General features: G+C 41.0%; 1 protein-coding gene across 1 annotated transcript; it reads left to right on the forward strand.

Annotated features, from left to right (window-relative positions):
- Positions 1–328: 328 nt before the first annotated feature.
- LOC101847942 (ankyrin-1) lies at positions 329–10,112 on the forward strand (the record flags this gene model as incomplete). Its single annotated transcript, XM_005094366.3, is given in 4 exon segments — positions 329–388; positions 4,498–4,976; positions 6,564–6,766; positions 7,953–10,112. Coding segments are annotated over 4 exon segments (1,824 nt in total). The 3' UTR covers positions 9,088–10,112.
- Between the last annotated feature and the right edge of the window lie 5,540 nt (positions 10,113–15,652).

Raw genomic sequence — 15,652 nt, forward strand, 5'->3', positions numbered from 1 at the left:
TACATTTTATTCAAATTCAAAGGCCAGCTGAGCGTGCCTGTGTAAATCTTTGCTTGTCAGCCCGTCCGTACCTCTTGCCCGGAAGGAAGCGACAATTCCTTTCGTTTTTCGTCTCACACCAGGGGCATTCACTCGCGTCAAACAATGCTGAATGTTGTTTGTTTCCCGACAGGAAATTCCCGGAATTCATGGAGAAAATGGGAGTGGCCGACTCAAATTATGACGGGAGATCTTTACCAACAACCAAGCACTTATGAGAAATAACGGAAATGGGTTTTGGTGTCGTGATTCGTTGGGCGGAATTGATGTTGACTGCTCCACACGTGGGTTAAATCATCCAAATATCACAGGTCTAGAGAATAGATCTTGATTTCTACCGAGATGTCCAGTGAGTGTACTCTCATACTTTCGAGTTCAACCAGTTCAGTATGCCTGCTATAACTAGAGTAGATCGATCTAGATTTTAGTATAGATTCTAGATCTAGACTGAACAGTAGGCCTGCTGAATGTATGCTAAGACTCATAGTCATAGATTATCATTTGTTATTTAGCGGCCATTTAGCAGTACTTTTGTTATTAGAATGGCCACCTCTATTTAGTGCAGGCGGGTCTTGTGGCTATTCTCACCCGGTGCGCGTCAACAAATTTGGCGTTCACCCTAAACCACAGAATTCTACACTGTGATAAGAGAAAAATTGTAGAATTCTGTGCTGTGAACAAACGTTCCATTACAACTGTACTTGTAGCCTACTAAAAGCGTACAATTTTGTCTGTGGGCAGTGGAGAGAGAGAGTGAGAGAGAGAAAGAGAGAGAACAAAACAAAATGGCGACACGCGTAGTTCGGCTCGATTCGAAAAGTTAAATAGCCGTAGCATCTTTGTTTACAACCAAATTAATTTACTTTTGTGTTTTAACATCATTTTTTAACTTTGTTTTGGTCAATTTGATCGTCCACACCGATAGACTTAGACAGTATTCAGAAAGAGACAGAGAGAGAGAGAAGAGGGGAGGAGTAGATCTTGCGAGAACTTCCGGGCGGGTGAGAATAGCCACTTTCTATTAGAATCATGAAACCGAACAGAAACATAGATCTATACTAGATTCTAGATCTAGATCTAGATCTAGAACTAGAATTGGATGGTAAATATCCACAAGACATAGATCTAGCCTCCTAAGATGAAGAAGTAAATTGAAAATAGGAAGTGCCTATTTGCAACGCCGCGTTGCGATTAGCGCCAGTCTTAAATACAATGCTGTGTTGCGATTAGCGCCAGTAGCTAAATAAAATGCCGCATTGCAATTAGCTCCAGTGCTAAAGAAAATGGTGTGTGTTAAATATCAAGCTATTTACCTTTCGTTGTTGGAAGTTCTGATGGCCGAATGGACAGCGCGTCTGCGTTTGAAGCAAAGTCAAACCTTTGTTTTATGAGTGTGGGAACGAGTCCCGGTCCTGGAAGGTTGTTTTTTTTCGTTTTTTTTCTCCTCCTCTTTCTGACGAACAAATAATTTTTGGGGCTCTTTGGAAATTGCCTTCCCGTTTGTTTACATAGAAACAAAAGTGAGTGCAAAGGACAAAAGTGGCCATAGATTCTATAAGATAAGAACCCTACCACCGTTAGCCAGTAATATTTTTCTACCTTTTTTTTTTGTAAAAAAATAATTTTGGCCGGATTGAACTTTTGTGGACCCACCGTGCATGCACACTAGCCATAACAGTGGGGGGGATTTGCCCCCCTGATAGAGGGGGGGTCTGAGGGGGGCTTGCCCCGCCCCTGTTTGTGGGGGGTTCCCTGGCAAAAATAATAATTTAAAAAAAAAAAAACACACACAATCTTCACGCTTACATAGCAAATTATCAATTGGAACGGGAAGGCAATTTCTATAGAGTGCCCAATTGTTTCCAATAATTATAACTTGTTGATTTGTAGTTTTTTTATGCAGTGATGAAGCATACTCATTCTGGTTTTGTCCCCAAGAGGAGCCTATACTTGTCCTTTTACCAATTTAGGCCTGATTAAAGTTCAATAGTGGCTTTCACTTTCCTTGGTCTGTGAGTCTAATTATTTTTTTTATATATTAGGCTCAGGAGAAGATAAAAAACTTTCAGGGAGCGGGATTCAATACCACGTTTGGAAGTACTGGACAATAGAGAACATAGACAGCTTGTATGTATACGTTATCTAGGCCTAACGTTAGAGAACGTAGACACTACCTCCCCGCCCTACTAATTAAAATGCCGAAGCCTAGATGAGGCAACATCATGTGTGATGGCAAAATATAAAGTGCACCCTGAGATAATATTTTTAGATCTGAAATCTAGGTAGCCTATTGTATGACAACACCGCGGACAGGAAATAGTGCTTACCGAGTTGCACCGTCTTGTTCATTGTTATAGTTATCCAAGCGTCTTTTGACTTACTTGCTCAAACTTAAACTCAAATGATTATGATTATGAGAGATGAACAAGACTACTTTTGTGCAAACAATGTCAGAAACAATATATTGTTAGATTTGGATCTAGATCTAGATCTACCCAATATTGATCCAAATAAGACAACATCATGAGTCAAATCCTAGGAGGTTTATCAAGAAACTGAGAAAGCTTCCACAATTCAGGCAAAACTAACAATATTATGTAGAAATGATGGATACTAGTAGCCTACTGGCGTTTCAAATACCATGGGAGCTATTCAGAACACAGCGTTTCAAATAGCATGGGAGCTAATCAGAATGCGGCGATTCGAATAGCATGGGAGCTATTCAGAACGCAGCGTTGCAAATAGCGCCTGCCTTGAAAATATTGGTCTAGATATCTAGCTATGGCTATGGAATGTAAAAAAAATATGTAGGCCTACTTTATCATACTGCGCCTTTCATTTAGGTTCTAGGTGTGATGAGATGTCAATAGAAGAGACTGTCTACTGTCTGAGAAACAAAATACATCTGGCAATAATGGTTGAAAAGCTGAAACAACAAATAAAAATCCTGCTATAATCTTTTTTTTCCAGTAGGATAACTAGATCTATATAACTAAATGTTAAAAGAGCCGTCAAGTTTTCCGGGTCGGATTGTTTTTATTTGTGGCTCATTGCATTATATTATCTTTTTATATTTTAAATTTACTCCCCATAGTTATGTATAGTTGAAAAAAAGACCCACTCGCAAGCTTGTTTTCATTCCAGCACCTTTAACGCCACCATTTTGATTACATACTTTTTGGTATCTGTTGTCAAGATAATAATGAGTCTGATTTCTCTAGCATCATGGTTTTCATCACAGTCTCGCAATGGAAAAGGCAGATTGATTTCAAAGGGTTTGGGATTTGTAGTAAAGAGAAAGTACCCCCAACTTTGTGTTATGCATTTTGCTGGATTTTTTTACTCTTCTATATTGTGTCTCCGCCTAAGATCCCCGTGCTTGGGAACAAGGAAAATGCTGGATCTTAGTCGAACCAGGATCTTAGCCAAACAGCCAGGGGGAAGAATCCGCAGTAACTCATGGTCGGGTCCATAATCTGTACAATGATCTTCCCTTACTTTGAAATGAACTGACGTTTCTCCTGGGCACTAAAAGTTCTTTCATTTCAGAAGTCAGTTTTTCCTTCTTTTTTTGGTTTAGGGGTGGGGGGGGGGGGGGCTTTTTTAAAAGTACTGTGTCAGATGGGAACCAGTTGGCTTCAAGCAATGCCCCCCACCAAAAATGTTTTGCTTTCCATCTTTAAGTTCCCCGCCCATGTCATGATGCATCTTAAATCATTGTGTTGTGACCACACCGACCAAATTTTTTTTTTTAATGAAAGGCGGTTCTCTTCCATCAGAAGACCCCTTTACGCAGAGGGGATCCGACTGTCCACAATTATGGGCGCCAGTCTGTCTAGGAAATTAGAGCGCAAAACTGAAGGACGAGAGCAATGGTCGGGAAAACATAAGCGTCCACGAGTTCACAGTTTGATAGAATGCAGTCTAATACTAGTTTGTAGGCCCTCCCCACTTAGTGTGTGATGTAAGATCAGGCGGACGGCTCAGGTGATCGGGGAAAGCAAGGCATCGACGAGTTCACATCTTGGTGCTATCCCATCTGGGGTAAACATCGTAACCGCTTATCAACATTTACAACGGAAGTGTGATCGCATTCATTAGAGTGAATGATCCATGACGCGATGGACCGTACAATGATCGCACATTTGTGCTACTTGGTTGATGAGCTGAGCGCGCCCAGGTTTCTTATTCTGTTTTTTTCTTAAATGAAGAAAAAAATAACTAAATTATGACCTGAAAAGCAGGATTTTAGCCGAATAAAGCTCCTTTTGTGCAGGATCTTAGGGGAGACTTTTATAAAGTAAAAATTCAGTTTTTCCAAAACAGCGGGATCTTAGGCGAACTGGGACCATAAGGGATGGGATCTTAGGCAGAGACTGCTGTATTTTATATGTTCCCTAAGTTATTCATGATTAAATTTGAAGCAATTAAGAAATGGCTTCTTTTTTTTTTCTGCAGTGGACATGGCGTCCATCAAGAGGCGAGACTCCTACATCGTAAAAGTGGAGGATTTACTGAGAGCTGTAAATGAGGATGATACGGAGAAGGCCCAACATCTGCTTCATTCTGGAATCTGCAATGTGAACTGGGCTGATCCTACCGGGGCTACAGCGCTACATTTTGCTTGTCGTTCTGGTAACGTAGACACCCTGAGGTGTCTCCTGGCCTTTGATCCAGATGTTGATGCTGTTACGAAGGACGGAACCTCTCCACTGATGTACTGTGCCTTACACAACAATATTGCAGGCATGAAGTTGCTTCTAGAAATGGATGCAAATCCCAACGTGGCGGACAGTAAGGGACACTCACCTTTGTATCACGCAACACGGTTGAAACATTGTGAATGCATGACCCTTCTTCTGGAAGCTGGGGTTCTCTGTGACTGGCCCACGCTGATGCAGTACATAGCTTTGAAGAGCTGGAGAAAGTGCCTTAAGGTAAGCTGTACCACACGATGGATCTGAAACCTTCGTATAAAATTGAAATTCATAGGCTACAATTTTCTTATCATATGATATGAGCCTTTCCTATTTTATTTGAATCTTATGCTTCTCATTGAACAAAACTGGATAAAAGTTTTACCATGCCCTCACAGCCCGCTGTTTCCTTTTCCTGTAAGACATTGCTGCAAGCCCACCGTGACCTCGGTTCTCGCACACTTTGTCAGGCAGTTCGAAATATGGGGCTATGCTTTGACTTTACTCGAAAATTTACTCGCATAATTCAGGGCTGACCATTATTACAAATTTGGTGGAATCCTTACAATTGTTTTTCAGTTTTACGAAAATATGATCATAATACCCCTGACTCCGATACGGATATTTTCAAACTTTTGGCTACCCCTACCCTCTGCCTTCCTTCCTGGTGTAAAATAAGAACAACTGACAGACCCAGACGGTCAGAACATCACAACGTCACTTGCAGATCAAATTTTTTACACCCTCTCTGCATTGAGCTCTTGTTGTCGCTCAGTGCCCACTTTGCTCTTAGAAAAACATTAGACTTTAGAAGTGTCAAAGCCATTTTACGAATTTTGAAGCCAGATTACTACAAAATTTATATTTGTTGATTACTAAAACATATGGTAGTGGGTGGGCAGCCCTGATAATATGGTAATTGTCTTGCACAAAGTTTGCAGCACAATGTAACATGAAATCTTTACAGAATTTTCTGAGTTGTTTTAAGTATGGTATGAAGACAAAAGTGATGCGCTCCAGGTGACTCCAGTGACTTTTCTTATTGTTGAGGCTAAGACCTGTTAATCTGTTTTAGTGGCGAGGAGGTAAGAGGGTTGCTGGGTTTTTTATTGTTGTTGTTGACTTTTTGTTTGTTTTTCTTTTTAATTAGCTTTTATTTTTTGTTTTACTGACTTTGGTTCAAGGGTTAAATCATTTGGAATGTTTCAGACGGGGAAGACCGAACATCAAGGTAAAACAAACACATGAGTCGCTGCCACTTGGAGAGTGAGCGATGCTTTGTACAGACTGGGTAAATAGTGACCACTCATCTTGTGGGTGGAGCTTATAAGTTATAAAGGATCACATGCTTCCCTCACCAGCAGCTGAAAATTTATTATTACCAACCCGCTCAACTTGAGTAAACAGTGGCTATTATGATCGATTCATTCTTTGGACTTACAGTAACAACAGATGAATGATTTATGACGGCTCATCCACTGCCTCAGGGGCCAATACATAATTTATGACATAGTGTAGGGCGATGAGAGATTTGCATGGCCATCTTAGACAGATGTTATTGTTTGTTGGTTGATGAATTATGGTGGCCTTAGCCGCGTTGGACAGGTGACCATTTTACACAATGAAATTGTATAGAAAAAATGCAAGGGGGGAAATGGAAAGCAGCCGTTTGTACAGGTGGCTGTCATGGTGGGATCAACTGTATATTGGATTATTTTGATTTTGGATCCATTAGTTTTGATTTTTGTTATCCTCAACTTTTGGCTTTCCCAACGTCTAAGTTCTGTATTTCATTTAATTTCTAATTTTTAAAAAATAAACTTTCAGATTTTATTAGAGACAGATGAGAAAGCAAGGCTGTCAGGAGAAAGAGATGAGATTGACATGTGTATTCGAACCCTAGTCTCCGGCAGTGGTGATGTGAATGCTCGAGACAGCAGTGGATACACCGCCTTGATGTTTGCTGCTGAGAATGGTCACCCATGCTGTGTGGAAGCGTTGTTGCAGTGTGGGGCACAGCCAGATATAAGGTACTCCTGGCATACCTTAGGATTGTTTGCTACTGATTTTGTTTGTTTCAGTGAGGTTTTACGATGCTCGCAACTGCATAAGGTCATATGAGCGCCAAGTGGATGTCAACAGAGAAGTCCGAACAGGGAATCAGATTTACTCTGCTCACCTCTCTAGCCTCAACAGCACAAAGTCTGCTTCTACTCTTAAGGCACCCCCGAATTAGCAGTTCACAAGAGAGTGACAAATGTAATAAAGAAGTAGAGAAAAAAATGAAATGACGATAGTAAGGACGAGGAAAGAAAAAGCAGCAGTTCCGCCTATGTTGTTCCGGCCAGCCCATTTACAATTCTACTGTGCATAAGAACCTGTTAATATCCCCCCTTTGGGAATGGCCTAAGGACAACTTTGCTACTGATTTGCAAACATTTATCCTATAATATCTTTGTGAACAGTCATACTATAGGCCTACTTGATATAGAAGGCATAGATACCACAAGGTTGAAATTTTTTGTTGTTGTTGAAAGCATCGTCTCAACATTTTATCAACATCTCTATCTTTCTGCTCTCTTGTATCCCTCATGTCCTAGTTTGACTCCGACAGGAAAAATTGAATAAGCTAGCCAGCCCCCTACATATTATCTAAATCGTGGAAATGAGCACATATTTGACATATGGTCTAAATCATGCTGAGAACATATTATGGTTTAAATAATGTTGATGAGGTGAGCATGTAGAGTCATTGTATCATCTGAAAGCTTGTTCATTTTTCTTGGGGGTTTTTGGTTTTTTTTGGGGGGGGGAGATACTTACTTATCTTGAATAGTAGTCGAGATATTTGAGATTAAAAGAGATGGGGATCACCTGGTGTCAGAAATAAAATTAGCGAGAAAATATCAGCAAAAGTTTGGTGTCTTTAAAGCTTGAGTGTCCTTGAAAACTGCAAATTTACATTTTCTGTGGGTTTGATAAAAAGTTTTCAGTAACATCTACACAGAAAGGTGTTGAAGTAGAAGGTGTTGGGCCCAAAAGAAAAATTCTTTAAAAAATTGCCCAACGGCCAGAAAAAATGCTGATTTCTTTGATTACACCATGCTGCCTCACATATGGTCTAAATTATGCTGATGGGCACATGTGGTCTAAATCATGCTGACGAGCACATGTGATAAAACATTTGCAAAAATCCTTCTCATTTTGTTGTTTCAGGAATGAAGAAGGAGAGACAGCACTTCTGCTTGCTATTCCCCACTGTGTGTACTGCGTGAAGCTCCTTCTTGAGGCTCAGGCTGACGTTGAGGTCTGTCACCCGTTGATCAAGGCCGCCGCGACGTGTACGGATGACACCATAGTCCGCCTACTTATTGACAGAGGTGCTGATGTAAACGCGGCCTACTCTGATGGCTACGATTCTCCACTCATGGCTGCTGTGAAGGCTGGCAATGCCAGATTTGTCAAAGTTTTGTTGGACCATGGGGCAGACCCTAATGCAGGTACAAAAGGCATGGTGCGAGGCCTCAACCTCACTCCTTTAACGCAAGCTCTCGAAGATCCCATTTGCTTGGATGTGGTGAAGGCTTTAGTCAACGCTGGTGCCGATGTTAATTTGACAGGGAAGTATGGACTCCAACCAGTGTTTTTAACTCTTCAAAAAGGTGGTGCTAATGCTCTCAAGTTCCTCCTCGACAAGGGAGCCTCTATAAACGCAACAGATCTGTGGAGTGCTACCGTACTGAAGAGATCAATCTCTAACAATCTTGTGGAACACGTGAAAGTGTGCATTGATGACGTGACTAACTGGAAGGAGAATGTGTCAAGAAACTCTTTATGTGAATCAGGTGTGGTTGTGCCAGATGTTAGAGTTCACATGGAAGCAATATCTCAAGCAATCGTACGTGGAGACAAGTACGCCATTCAGCTTTTTCTTCGGTATGGAGCTCAGCCAGCGATGTACCCATTCCACGCTTCTCAGCCTCATAATAAAGTGGAGAATCTGGATGAAATCTTTTCTTTTCTGGCCCTAGCCATCATGTTGAATAATTCGGACATTGCAAGGTTCTTCATAGCCAATCTTTTTCTTGTTCCCAGTGATTTGAAATGTGCATATTTCTTCCACAAGTATTCAGGATTTGACAATCTGAGAGCTGTCTACTCCCGTCCCTGGTCATTACGCTCACTCAGTTTTTTGGCCCTTTCTTCTGCCTTTGGATTCTCTGATAACAGGGTGGATCGTGTTCTCAACAGTGGCCTCTCAGATCAACTACAGCAAAAACTTTTGTTCAAAACCTTGAACACTGGGACTCCAGTTGATGAATGGTCAAGCATTAGTCTTGATCATATTTAACCTTCAGTCTTACAGTCAGGCACATGGTGAAATCGGCGGCACACGGAAATCTTTTTGTTATCTATGAATTTGGACGTGTACTTGTTTTAAGTACAAAGAATTATACATTTGTGAAAGAAATTTAGAAACTGAAAATCTATTTACTATGTGCATGGCAGACTGCAGTACTATCCGGGGTTCTTTTTTTTTGCTTTACCACTGTTGCTGTAACCTTTGAAAAGTTTTTGAATTTTATTTTAAAATGAATATGACTGCTATATATAAGTGTTGCACAGGTGATCAAACAGCAATTGTTACTTGTATTTTTATGACTGTTTTTTTTTTAAGCAGTGAATACTGTTGGTCCAAATGCAAACCATTTCAACGTTTTTTTATAAGTTATCACTGATCCAAGTGTCTGTTGTTTCAAGCTTTTGTGCAAGGCAGTGATATCATGGACCATAATCACGGACAGTGTAATGACTTGGGGTAGATTTGACCGCAAAAAAAAATCTACCCCAGTTCTTGGCTATCAGATTAGAGGTGTTGGGGAAGGAGAAAGGGGAAAAGTTGGAGAAGATGAAGAGAAAGAGAGGGAGAGCTAAAGAAACTGTCCCTCTTCAAAAAAGGGTTGTAATATAACGACAAAATGATATTATTGTTTGAGCTACACAATGGGTTTGAATATGAAATGTGAACAGTGATTGCTTTTCTGAAGCATAGGTAGCTTGGAATCAAAGTAATTATATACATACATACGTGGAAATACAATGAGCAGTTTTAACTTCTTTTTTTTTGCAAATGTTATGGAAATGGTTGGGATACAACTTAATGTAAGAAGAAGCCAGCAAAAAAAAAAGCAAAAAGATGTTGATAAGATGTAAAGGAGGGAGTATGAAGAAAAAGAGAAAAATGAGAAAAAACTATTTGCTCTTTTGTGTGTATAAAGCACGCAGTAGGTCATTTTGAAGACCTAGCATGTAGTCCCCATCATCTCTTTGGGTTGAATGGAAAGTAACTTTGAAACCGCCAAAAAAACAAAAAAATCAGACTCCTCTCAAATTCAAACCTAACACCTCTTCATGGTGGTTAAATATGAAAAAATAAATGATGGAGAAAGATTATATATCGTCATAGGTACATGATAAAAGAGTAACTCTGTTAAAACATTGTTTAAAGGGTGAGTAAAAAATTTGGAGTTACTAATGTTTCTTGGGACAGCATTGATATATGTTTGTGATGTTCAAAAGTGATATGATAGAGCTAAAGTCATGTAATATATTTTGTTATCTAATAATAAGAGCATAAATTGTGTGACATTATATCCCAGTTGTTATGAACCATGTATGAATTGTGTGCGTCAGACATTCAGATTGAATAATCTTTTAAATTTCCATGATTATGTTGTTTCACACATTCCTACTCAACAGCAAGCCCTATGCGCTTTACAATGTTATTACCCCGGCATACCCTAGGACATTTGCGTAAAGAGGATCCAGGTTTTCTTGAACAAGTGTCTAAGGAAGTTACTGAGGATCAGATGAACAGGCAGGATCACCAACAAGGAAGTATTAAGAAGAACGAGATAGAGCCCAGTCATTGATGAGGTGGGAAGAACACGTTGGGAATGGACTGGGCACTCTTTCAGGAAGTCAAGCAACTGCATAACAACAAGGAAAGTGTTAGATTGAAACCCACAGGGTAAAAAATTAAGGGGAAGTACCTCGTGGAACCTGGAGAAGAGTCACGGAAATGGATGTACAGGAAAAAGGGAAGAAATTAAATTACATCAAGTGACTAGCCCAGGATAGGGAAAGATGGAAAGTGTTTGTTCGTGGGCTCTATCCTAATGCAGGGTGAGAAAGGCAATGATGAAGATGATGATACCCTAGAACACTCAGAAACATTCATGGCTTTCCAGGATGCATGCAGTGCAAGCAGCCAATTAAGTACACTAACAAAGTGACAAGATCTTTCTCTGTCTATAGCCAGGTACCTGTTCCCACCCAGGTGAAGTGAGGAAAATTAGTGCCTTTCTCAGGGACAAAACATCAAACCCTTGAAAGGATTTCAACTCGATGCCTTTTGTTTGTGAGCCCAGCAGCTCAACCAATAGACCATAGACATTGCAAAGTTTTTCCTGGTAATATAATTGTGTCACGACACAAGGGCACTAGTCAAATTTTGAGCATTTGGAGTTAATGGTATCATGGTAAAGCTTGTTTATTTGTCATGTTTTTTATGAAAAAAAGTTCTCACTATCATGAGAAGTCTGGAGATTTGTGATTGAAGGAGGTGGGGGTCACCTGGTGTTAAAGATAAAATTAGCAAGAAAATGGCCTCCAAAGTTTGGTTGCTCCCAAAGCTTGAGCGTCTTTGAAAACCGCAAATTTACATTTTTTGTGCCTTTCGTCAACTATTTAAGGTTAAATCCACGCAGAAATGTGCTTTTAAATGGATGTAAAAGATATAAAAATGAAAATAAAAAATTCGACAAAAATTGCTGACTGAGGCTCAGGCACATTCCTTTACGACGACTTCGACATCAAATTATTACTTTTCAGCAATTGTCAAAAATAGGTCTCTTTTATCTGGATTTCATTCATTAGTTGAAGAACTATCAAAATAGCTTCTTGTTGTGTTGGCTATCTGTTGTTGGTTGTTTGTCCGTTCGTTGCATCTCTGCATCATACCCCCAGGTACATGAAACTTTATGACCTCTACTTAAAGGTAATAAACTAAGTTAGGAAAGTTCATGGGGTAGAAGCCAGGGCTTTAGTTGTGGGTTAGTCAGAGCGTAGACGCGGAGTAGGAAGGAAGCAGAAACTTTAGTGTGTGCCTTCTTAGTGAATAAAACTACAGTTCTTGAACTCTGTGTTTGTTTCAATTTAATTAATAAGCATACCCTTAATGTGAACCCACACAAAGACACCACACCTCACATGTGTGATGTAATGACCAACTTTGTGACGTTTTTATCTTTTTTAGATTTAGTACATGTACCTAAACAGGGCCCTGGCATAATGGGGTTACCCCCCTTGGAGGAGTTAATGGGCAGAATAATGTTGGTTTCTTTGTTTTTATTATTTTGTGACTCATAATGACAGACAATCTCTACTCTTTTACTTTTACACTTTTGATGTAATATCTTATTGTAGCTTGTTGGATTGAGCTATGCATTAGCAAAACAGCTGGGTAAGAGTCTATATCAAATAAAGCTGTGTTGTTTTTATAATGGGTTGAATACTGGTTTCAAATGTTGAAGTTTCAGTTTAAGAAATGCTCTTTGCTCCACTCCCCCTCCCACCAACTTTCCATTTAATGTGACAAATGTGACCCAAGAAGTTTTTTAATCTAATGTGATATACAGTTGTATTTACATTTCCTTCTTACATGTATGTTATTATGTAGATATTCATTCTATACTGGAATTTTGAACGATTTTTAAAATTCAATGCTGTTTTGTTGACACAATTAAAGAAAAATTGTAAATGGTATCAGAGTAGTCTTTGACTTTGTGTGTGTGTGTGTGTGTGTGTGTGTGTGTGTGCGTGTGTGCGTGTGTGCGTGTGTGCGTGCGTGCGTGCGTGCGTGCGTGCGTGCGTGCGTGTGTGTGTGTGTGTGTGTGTGTGTGAGTAACATGCACAGGTTGAAATGTGTGTGTCTTGTAATCTGTATGGAGTTTTTTAGTACCTCTTGTATAGGGAACCAACTTGTTTCATCTAAAGTTGAGGCTCTTTTCATTGTATGGTATGCAAAATACCTGAGTTTGCTTTCACATGAAATCTCACACAACCGTGGGTCGGCCCTATCTCTCCTTGATTGGCAGAGTTGATGAAGCAGTCCATCTTCTAAAGATATTATTTTAAGTATTTGTCTGTGGGGCAAACAACATCTGTCACAACTTAACAACTTGTTTGCTTGATTCCTAACTTTGCTTACTAGGATTTTTTGTCCTTGTTTCCTTAATTTTTATCGCATACGTGTATAAAAATAGATCATAGTATGTGAGCTGCTTAATCAAAAGAAATGAAATTTATTCAGCAATACACATCTCTTTGAAATGACAGTAATGCTGTCCCTGACAGGAGCCGCACCAGTTCTGTAGGCCTACATGTACATGATGGTGTTATAGTTAGGCTCTGCTCCTTTACACAAAGGTTATGGGAGGTTAGCAGGTGCTCCAGTGTGGTTTGCTTCTTCTATCCTATCAAACATCTATCGTCCTTACCTCTCCTCCTTTTTTGTGTTTGTCATTCTCTTGTAAAACCTCTAATCTTCAGCACTTAGATGACCCTATTGTGTTGCAAGTGTGGTTTACGGGTGCTCTGGTGTGGTTTGCTCCTTCTTTCCTATCAAACATCTACCCTCTTTACCTCTCCTTTTTTGTGTTTGTCACTCTATTGTAAAACCTCTAATATTCAGCACTTATGACCTTATTGTGTTGCAAGTGCTGTAAAACACTAACTTAAAAAAAAACCCACAGAAGCCATGGGGTATCTCCATGTGTTTGCTGAAATGCTGCCGTATGCCACTCAGGTCAGGTTTGGCCTATCAGGCAGTCCCCCCCCCCCCCCAAATCCCCCGGGCAGTGCCACTGACTGTAGTGTCTTTAGATTTAGGCCATTCCCAAAGGGGGGACATTTCTCGTTCAAGCACAGTAGAATTGTAAATGGGCTGATTCATCATGTCATGCTCATAACTGTGCCTGATCTACAACAGGTAACTGCTGCTTTTTCTTTTCTTATCCTTACTATTGTCATTTTCCTCTACTTCTTTTGTATGTTTGTCACTCTTGTGACTCGTTATTTCCCGGGTGCCTTGATAGTCGAAGCAGGCCTTGTGCCGTTGAAGCTAGAGAAGTGAGCAGAGTAAGTCTGATTCCCTGTAAAGACTTCTCTGTTGACACCCACCCGTGGGCGCTCATGTGACCTTTTGCAGTTGCGAATGCCGTAAAACCTCTACTAAATAATAAAATAACAGGCAGCGTTTGAAGAAGCCTGTATTCTAAAAAAAGTTATCAAAAGTGTGTTGATAGGGGCGTAACACATTCACCGGCAACCAATTGGGAAGTGTAGATGGGATAGGGAAGAATTAAGGTGATTAAAAATTTATGAACAATCTTCTCAACCTCCTGTTACAGCAGTGTAATACATTTATATTGTGAGTAAAAAGTAGAGAAAAAGAGTTGTTTTGACAGCATGACTTTGCGGAGAATCACATATACCCGGTACCATTTCTTTAGCTATCAACTACCAGTTGACTAGAGTGGATCAGGATATAAGCCACGAACAAACACTCTCCACCTTTCCCTATCCTGAGCCAGTCGCTTGATGTCACTCCACGTCTTCCCATTTTTCTGTACATCCATTTCCGTGGCTCTTCTCTAGGTTTCGCGTGGTCTTCCCCTTGATCTTTTACCCTGTGGGTTCCAATCTAACACTTTTCTTGTTATGCAGCAGCTTGACTTCCTGAAAGTGTGTCCAATCCATCGCCAACGTCGTCTTCCCACCTCATCTGTGACTCTGACTGGGATCTGTCTCGTTCTTCTTAATACTTCCTCGTTGGTGATCCTGTCTGTCCGTGTGATACTCAGTAGCTTCCTCAAACACTTGTTTAAAAAAACCTGGATCCTCTTTATGCACGTCTGGGATGCGTTCCACGTATCACATCCATACAACAAGACTGACTTCACATTTGATAGAGTGAGATCCAAGTCGCCAAAACAAGAGACACAGAGAGAGAGGGGGGGGGGGAGGAGGAGGAGAGAGAGAGAGGGAGAGGGGGTGTAGAGGAAAAAGAGGAGGGGGGGGGGGTGTAGAGGAAAAAGAGGAGGGGAGGGAGGTGTAGAAGAAAAAGAGGAGGGGAGGGGTGTAGAGGAAAAAGAGAAGGGGAGGGGGTGTAGAAGAAAAAGAGGAGGGGAGGGGGTGTAGAGGAAAAAGAGGAGGGGAGGGGTGTAGACGAAAGAGAGGAGGGGAGGGGGGTGTAGAGGAAAAAGAGGAAGGGAGGGAGGTGTAGAAGAAAAAGAGGAAGGGAGGGAGGGGTAGAGGAAAAAGAGGAGGGGAGGGGTGTAGAGGAAAAAGAGGAGGGGAGTGGGGGGTAGTAAAAATGGGGAGGGGGAGTGTAGAGGAACCTAACTAGGGTCATGTACCCCACTCTCGGCCATCCCGGGGGAACAAATCACATTTGTGACGACAGCTTCAAAAACCCACGTCACTTCTGGGCCCCACATTAACATTTGCCTTTTTGCGTTTGACTCTTCAACCAGTCTGTTTCTTTCTTTCTGCGCACTCTTAACCCCCCCCCCCCCCCCCCCCAACCAAACCCCCCCTAGGCCATGTGAGTTGAGACCCATGTATTGTTGCAAGTGCTGTAAAACTCTTAACCCCCCCCCCCCCCCCATTTCACCGCCACAATCTTCAACCACGCCTGTTCCTTCTTGTCTTCCTCCAAATTCTGTTTCTGTCTCTCTATCTCACCCCCATTTTGCCCCTGTTTCTGTTTCTCTATCTCGCCACCCCCCCCTCCCGTATTCCATGTTTTTGTCGTCCAACCTCACCCCCTCTTCCCTTTCTCTGTCTCTGTA

Source organism: Aplysia californica, unplaced genomic scaffold (assembly GCF_000002075.1).
Source record: "Aplysia californica isolate F4 #8 unplaced genomic scaffold, AplCal3.0 scaffold00080, whole genome shotgun sequence".
NCBI lineage: Eukaryota > Metazoa > Mollusca > Gastropoda > Aplysiida > Aplysiidae > Aplysia > Aplysia californica.